At 55.7% G+C, this 7,254-nt stretch overlaps 1 protein-coding gene across 2 annotated transcripts; it reads left to right on the plus strand.

Annotated features, from left to right (window-relative positions):
- Positions 1 to 570: 570 nt before the first annotated feature.
- On the plus strand, positions 571 to 5,909 carry SPATS2 (spermatogenesis associated serine rich 2). 2 transcript variants are annotated; one of them, XM_026867063.1, is made up of 6 exons: positions 571 to 835; positions 1,116 to 1,224; positions 2,530 to 2,579; positions 3,761 to 4,019; positions 4,278 to 4,487; positions 5,601 to 5,909. In XM_026867063.1, exons 1-6 carry the CDS (start codon positions 797 to 799, stop codon positions 5,738 to 5,740), a joined length of 807 nt encoding a protein of 268 aa, XP_026722864.1. In that variant the 5' UTR covers positions 571 to 796; the 3' UTR covers positions 5,741 to 5,909. The 2 variants fall into 2 exon arrangements, with proteins under 2 accessions (XP_026722864.1, XP_026722863.1); XM_026867062.1 differs by having other exon boundaries at positions 575 to 835; positions 4,275 to 4,487; positions 5,601 to 5,902.
- Positions 5,910 to 7,254: the final 1,345 nt, after the last annotated feature.

The following is a 7,254-nucleotide window of genomic DNA, read 5'->3' on the forward strand; positions in this document are numbered from 1 at the left end:
AAATCAAGGGGGACTTTGTGATGGCAGGCACCCCGTGAGCATCTCTCGGTGGAACGGGAGGGCCCGCAGATTTATGTGACCTTTGCTCGCTGGCAGGGAGCGAACCTGTTGGTGATGGCTGTCTCAATTATGGGTCTCTCTTGGAACATCGAAGCATTACCTTGGAGATCATCGCTGGCAGGGAACACAAGCTGCTGGATCTTCAAACCCATTTATCAGTCTGCTTGCCATTCGTATCTCCAGGTGGAGGAAATTGTGAACCACACTGCTGGAAGGCTCTGGCGCTTTTGTTAACTCTTTATTGCTGCGCTCAGGCGAAGGGAACGGAGGAGCAGTGCTGGTCCGCTCGGCCTCGGCACCCTCCTGACCCCCACCAGCCCTGCTGGGACTCGTGGGTTTCACCTTGGGGTTTTGCTCCTTGGTTGGTTGGTTTAAACTTGACCCGGAGCTTGAGGAGTGAATCGGCTTCTCGAGTTCAGGGTGGGTGGTGGGGGCACTGGGAAACCAGATTCGGTCGGGGTTACCTGGCTGAGGAGAATCCGGGGCTGGGATTGTGGCCGGTTCCCCCGCAGTAGCTGCTCGGCCTCTGCTGCCCCTGCGGCAGGACGAGCCAGCGCGCGCCGCGCGTTTGTAGGATTTCAATTTTCTCCTTGGCAAAGTAACAGCTCGGAGCTGACCTCTTGCTTCGTATCTGTCTAAATGTCTCCCGGTGCCCGTTGTTCAGAAGAGAGCTTCCCTCTCCTTTGTCTCCACAGATCCGTCTGGGTTTATTTTTGATGTGCAGTCCAATACTGTGATGGCCCAAGGAGGAACCTTTGAAAACATGAAGGAGAAGGTAAATGTGTCTTCCGAGACTTTAACTCACCACGTGCCACGGAAGAGCTCGTGAACGCTGTATCTTCATCTCCTCTCCGAGATGAAATATGTTTCTGTCCGGGAGCTAACTGCAGCTCTGTCAAAAGCAAAATTTTATTCAGGCTAAATCGTCTGGCACATTAAAGTTTTATAAGGAAGTCATCGGTGACTGTTTTCCGACTGCTTGCGGAAGGGTTGCTCTAGGCTCCGTGTGGGATCAAGCAAGCGGTTTACGTGTCACCCCCTTTCCTTCCCTCTAGATCAGCGCCGTGCGCGCGATCGTCCCCAACAGGAGCAACAACGAGATCGTCCTCGTGCTGCAGCATTTTGACAACTGCGTGGACAAAACGGTGCAAGCCTTCATGGAAGGTAACGGCGGCCAGATTCTGGGCGGGGTTTGCGGCTTCGTGACTCCTACGTACCACGTGTACTCGGCCATCGAGTGACTCGAGCGTGGCCGGAGAAGGGCAACGGGGCTGGGGCAGGGTCTGGAGCACAGGTCTGCTGGGGAGCAGCTGGGGGAACTGAGGGGGTTCAGTCTGGAGAAGAGGAGGCTGAGGGGAGACCTCCTGGCCCTCGGCAACTCCCTGCCAGGAGGGGGCAGAGAGGGGGGATGAGTCTCTGGAGCCAAGGCCCCAGCGCCAGGCCCCGAGGGAATGGCCTCAAGCTGCCCAGGGCAGGGTCAGGCTGGCTCTGAGGAAGGATTTCTGTGCAGAAGGGGCTGTTGGGCGTTGGAATGGGCTGCCCAGGGCAGGGGGCAGTCCCCGGGATCCCTGGGGGGGTTGAAGAGTCGGGCTGAGCCAGCGCTGAGGGATCTGGGGGAGTTGGGGGGGGTCAGGGTGAGGGTCGTGGTCGGGCTGGAGGAGCTGCAGGGGCTTTTCCAGCCCAGATGGTTCCGTGATACTCGGACAGACCCGCTCCAGGAGCAGCCGTAGCAGCGAGTACTCCAGGGAGCAGAAGCTCAAGTAGCTTCTCTGCACGTCCAAGTCCGGGCTCTCTCCACAACTAACGGGTGGTGCTTCCTGAGCTGTAGCTGGTGTTTGCCCAACTAGGGGTCAGGGCAGAGATAAGGGTTCGATAGCTCTGTAGATAAAGGAGGTTTGGTTCTCCGTTGCAGAAGCTCTGGTCCCTGTGTACAGAACGGGAGTGTCTTCAGCTTCCGTAGCTGCTGTTTGTACTTTGAAACCTGCCTGGGGCATCGTCCCCCGGGAGGCAGAGGGTGTCACGGCCCGCTCAGGGTTCCTGACCTCGGGAGAAGAGGCTGTTGCGGGTGACAGCGCCTGTCGCTTCCCAGCTCTCCCCTCCGTGCTGGGCGTCCCGGTGGCTCTGGGGACAGGAGGCAGCAGGTACCTGACCTGGAGGCCCCCGGGGGCTCAGAGCGTCTTCCCACAGGGCCCCAAGTACCTGCAGCGTGACAGAGTGACAGAGCCCCAGAAAAGACTTTTTTTTTTTTTTCCTGGAAAGAGCTGGCCCTGTGTTGTAAGGGAGTAGGCTGTTTAGCAGCGTGTTCCCAAAGCAAAAATGAAACCGGTGCTTTTATTACATCAACTAAGAGAATTGAAACTTCGCTGCAGGAGGCGTTGGCGCTGGCTCCGGGTGTGGAGGCGCTTCCACGCGACCGGGAAAGCACCGAGTGGTGCCTCGGCCACTGCTCACCGCTGCGTTTTGTTTCAGGCAACGCCAGCGAAGTGCTGAAAGAGTGGACTGTAACAGGCAAAAAAAAGGTAACGCCGTTTAAAAATACACTTGGCTAAGGGTTTTTCATCTTTTGATTTTGAGGATTCGGACTGCAGGCCACAGTAGGTGTTCCTCGTGATTTAGATGAAAAAAAAAAAGCACCAAAGAGCAGAGGCGTGTATCGATGCTGGAGCTGATGCAGGGAGGTGGTGGCTGGGTTATCGGCTGCCTCGCTGTCCAGGGCAGAGATTTACACGGTAACTCGGTGTGAGTTGCACACGCCGTCACCTCGCCACGTTTGCATTTCATTTAATTGTCAGGCACGTTGCGTCCGACGTAGCATCTGAAAAACAGGCTCTAGACTTTCTGTCCTTGCCGTCGCTTTTATTCCGCTGACCCTCCCCGGGACCCCTGATCCGCACACGCAGCCCCGCACTGAAGTAAATCTTTATCAGGTCCATTTATTTCAGTGGAGCCCTGTAATTCACTGTTCAGATAGTCAGGCTGTTCCATTTTTCATCGGTAACCTTTCGAGCTGAACAGTTGCGTTTAATGCTGAGCTCGGTGGAAATATATTTCTTTGTCACGTAAGCTTTCTCGAGTGTTTTGCCTCGTTCTTTGCCCAGACCTCTGTGAAAGGGTTAAATAAAGATTTGCAAAGTTTCAGTGCTTGATATTATAATATCTAAATCCACCAGGACAAGGATAAAATCCTAATTATTCAGGAGGACTCCTCTGAATACGTGAAAAGCGCCGGCATGAAATGGAGAGAAGGGGAAAAAAAAAAAAAAAAACAAACCCAACCTGTGGCCGAGGAGCCCCGCGCTGGGGCAGGCGGGAAGTTTGGGCAGAGCCAGGTCTAGCAGAGAGCCCTGGAACTGCCCCGTGGCAGCCAGCGCCCACCCGGCCCATGCTGCGGGGTGCAGCCGCACACCCCTCGCCTGCTTCCCCGCAGCCTTCGTCCGATAACCGCTGCTCCTCTTGGCAGGGCCTGCGAGAGGATAATGTATTCACGCCTCATTAATGCCACTATATCTGTCCTCATTGTTGAATAAATCCCTCCTACTGTTAATAGGATCAACAGCCAGCCTGCCTGAAAAAGCATTTAATTCAACTACTTTCAGCCAGTAAGCATAAGCTTAATTTTCCCTTCAGGAATTAAGCTCAACTTTTTTTTTTTTTTCCCCCTCTGTCCCCCCTCTTTGTGGTGTGGATACCTAATCCTTAGAACAAGAAGAAGAAAACCAAACCGAAACCACAAGCTGAGTCGAGCCCTGGCCTCCCAGAGCCCGGGAAATCGGTGTCAGCTGAAGAGGAGCAGTCGGCCAACTCGGAGAAGGGAGGAATTAACGGTTTCCATGTCAACGGCTGCGCCCACGACACGGAGTCCGTGGACTCGCTCAGCGAAGGTTTGGATGCACTTTCAATTGATGCCAGAGAGCTGGAGGATTGTGAGTCTGCTGCACCAGACATGCCTGATAGAACAGGTTAGTCTCTCCAAAGCAGCCCAGGAGACGGGCACCGAGTGTTGAAAAAGCAGAGGAGCTGCCTCTTGTGTGTTTTGTGGGGTTTTTGGTTTTTTTTTTTTTTTTTTCCCCCCGTTCTTTCTTTGCTTTGGGTCAGCTTTGAGCGCCGAGTTGTGCGGGTGGCTCCTCAGCAGCTCCACTCGTGTTCCCAAATTCTGCGCTCAGCGCTCCCCCTCCTCCTCGCGTTCCCCTTTAAACCAGTGTCCTTTTCCACAGCGGTGCCTCGGCTCCCCAACGGGGTAACGGACTGTGACGCCAAGTCGCTCACCGCGCGCCCTTCCCCGAGCCCCTCGTCCCTCAGGCCACGGCCGGAGCAGAGGAGCGCGAGCAGGTCCCTGCCCAGATCCACCACGAGCCACTCGACTCCCTCCTCGCTGGCCGCGGCGCGGCTGGAGGACGTTCCGCTGTCGCCCGCGAACAAGAAGCTGGGTAAGGCCCCGGGGGCCGCACCGGCCGCCTCTCGCCGCGGTGCCGCTGACAGCCGCCGCGCCGAGGCTGGACTTTGATTTTAATGCGAGCCAACGTACTGCTTGTTACCCGGCCGGTAACTTGGGCTCTTCCCCCTCCTCGCCGCGGCGCGCAGCAGGGATCCTGACAGCGGTTTAGACGTAGCGCCCAGAGCAGCAAACCCGCAGGTGGCGGAGGAGCGGGGCAGGACACGGCCGGTCTCGCTGCATACGTTTAGCCCATTCTTCTCTGAGCCTTTAGGTTGTTTCTCAGCTTTTGTGAGAATTTGTCAAAAGGCCAGAAGTTCGGACCAGTCCTGTTACATGAAGTGACAGTTTTCTACTGGATTTTTTTTATTTTCCCCCCCCCCCTTCCTTTTTCATGCGTTTTCTCCACAGCTGAGTTCTTACAATAACAAGTGGGGACAGGAGGGACCTCGGAGACCCCGATTGTGATCGCGGTTGTTGTACTTGGCTCGGGGAGGTGAGGGGGTGGGAGTTCACCTCCTCGCTGCACGGGAAGGCTGCGACGAGCCGTTGTTAATGCAGCCTCGGGGGGGGACGACAACCACGCTCCAGCGAGCTCCCGAGAGCGTGGGTGAGGTGGCGAGCCACAGGGACTGACCTTGGCCGCTGTAGCCTGCCCTTTCATCTCCCGGTTTGGGGAAAGAGCCTCAATTCTAGTTTCCGAGATAATTCCCTTCCCCAGGCAGACAGTCATTTTGCATCGTTGAGTGATTACGGTGCGTTGGTCTTGGGAGGAGGCCGCGTTCCACCTGTCCCCGCTCCCCGGCACAAAAGCTGCTCAGAGATGTGTTTCGTTCCTCCCGTGTATTTGAAAATGTGGAGGGACGTCCCTGCCCGTAGGAGGAAATTCTCCCAGCCTTGGGAAAACTTTCCCCGAGAAGAAAATCCTCTCAAACTGTCCCCACTGAACCGAGTGCCTTTGTAATGGGCAACGGGAAAGAAAAATTTAAAACCAATCAGTGTATAGTTTTAAAATAAGAAGGGAAAGCCATCTTTAGATTTGTCTCTGCTGGGAGGATTTAGCGGGGTGATTGACGTGGCTGTTTGAGTTCACTCTGTCTCTTGGTAGGTTCTAATATTGAAAAATCAGTGAAGGATCTCCAGCGCTGCACCGTTTCGCTGGCTCGGTACCGGGTGGTGGTGAAGGAGGAGATGGATGCTTCCATTAAGAAGATGAAGCAGGTCTTTGCTGAGCTGCAGAGTAGGTAAGTTAAACGCAGGGCCAAGAGCCGGCTGTTGAGCCTTAAGACCAATACACGTGGAATAAGGCCTGAGCTTTCCAGTCAGGGCAGGGACTTGCTGGGGCTGCCCGACGGCCCCAGGGCTGGGCTGCAGCCTTCAAGACTAAACCAGAGTCTAAAGTCCTGTACTCCGCAGCTTTGGGAAGCTGCCTCGGCAGGGCAGCTTTGCCAGGCCTGGGTTTGAGCTGTCGGCCCACACGTGGACTGAGGTGTTAACGGGCTGGTCGAGGCTTTGCTGTGTCCGTCAGGGTCTTTGAACTGCGGCTCCGTGTCCGTACAGGACGCTTGTCCTGACCGAAAAGCCGCTTTAGACTCGGGTAACGCCAGGGCCGGATGAGCTCGGCGTGCAGCACGTGTCTGCTGGAAACGTTCACACCTGAAATCTTCAAATCCTGGCTGAATGCCCCTTGGGTGTTTTTGGAGGTAGAAGTACGCGCCCAGGATTATCCCGTGCAGCATCGCTTCCCCCCCTTTTAAGCCGAGCTTTTAATATCATGTTCCCTACGAGTGTAATCGGGTCTTGTTTTAACGAACGTCTTTATTGGGTTGGATAAGTGCTTAAAGGTGATACTCTGAAAGGCCTAACGTCAGATACACGCTCTGTCTTGAGTATTACTGAGAAATCGTCCTTGGTTACACAAATACGATGCCTTTTGGTACGGAAATATTCATAAGAAACCGCACAGAGAGCTCTTGCCTGAAGTGAGTAACGTTTGACAAGGATGCTATCGCACTGAAGGATTAAAGTAGATAACTTGGCAGACTCGCAAATCCGCGTCAGAAGCTGCCCGTGTCTGGAGAGCGCGTGTGGCCTCCGAGGGTTCGGCGGAGGTGACGTGAGCCCGAGCTTCGGGGCGAGTTTCGCTCCGTGTGGCCCCGCCTGTGCTCGCCCTTGGGTTGAGCTTCGCCCCCGGCGGGCGCTCTCCTGAAGCGAGGGGAGTGCTGTCCCGTCATTCATAAATTAAAGCTAAAAAAAAATTACTGTCGGAAATGTTTAGAGATGACTCTCACGCTTTCCTGAGGAGCCTCGGCCACCCTGGAGGGGCCGGGTGAGCGTCCGCGGGCCGGGAGCCACTTGTGGTCTCCAAGCCGAGGCTGGAGCTGCGGCGGGGGTGAAGCCGTCGGTGCCTGGGGGGTTTGGAGCCCGAACTCGGGTTTGGCTTTGGGAACATTCCCCCTTCGTTAGTGGCTTTCGCGTACTGGGGGGGCGTTTGTCGTGACGGGTTTTGTTTTCTGCCTCCATCCAGTTACAACATCTGTAAAAGCCTCTCCCTGCTATGGAGAGCTTTGGGCTAACGTGTCTGGCTCCGTCGAAGTGATTCCTCGCCCTTTGACTCGTGTTATCTTCTAGAAAACGCTGGCGTCATCCTCGGAAAGGTTAAAGACCCAAGTCCAGTCCCGCGGCGTGGCTGCGATAAGCCGAGGCGGCGGCGGGCGAAGCAGGACGCGCGGTTCCGGGAGCGGGGAGCTGGGGGGGGGGGG

Source organism: Athene cunicularia, unplaced genomic scaffold, assembly GCF_003259725.1.
Source record: "Athene cunicularia isolate RWA unplaced genomic scaffold, athCun1 SCF_127, whole genome shotgun sequence".
Classification (NCBI taxonomy): domain Eukaryota; kingdom Metazoa; phylum Chordata; class Aves; order Strigiformes; family Strigidae; genus Athene; species Athene cunicularia.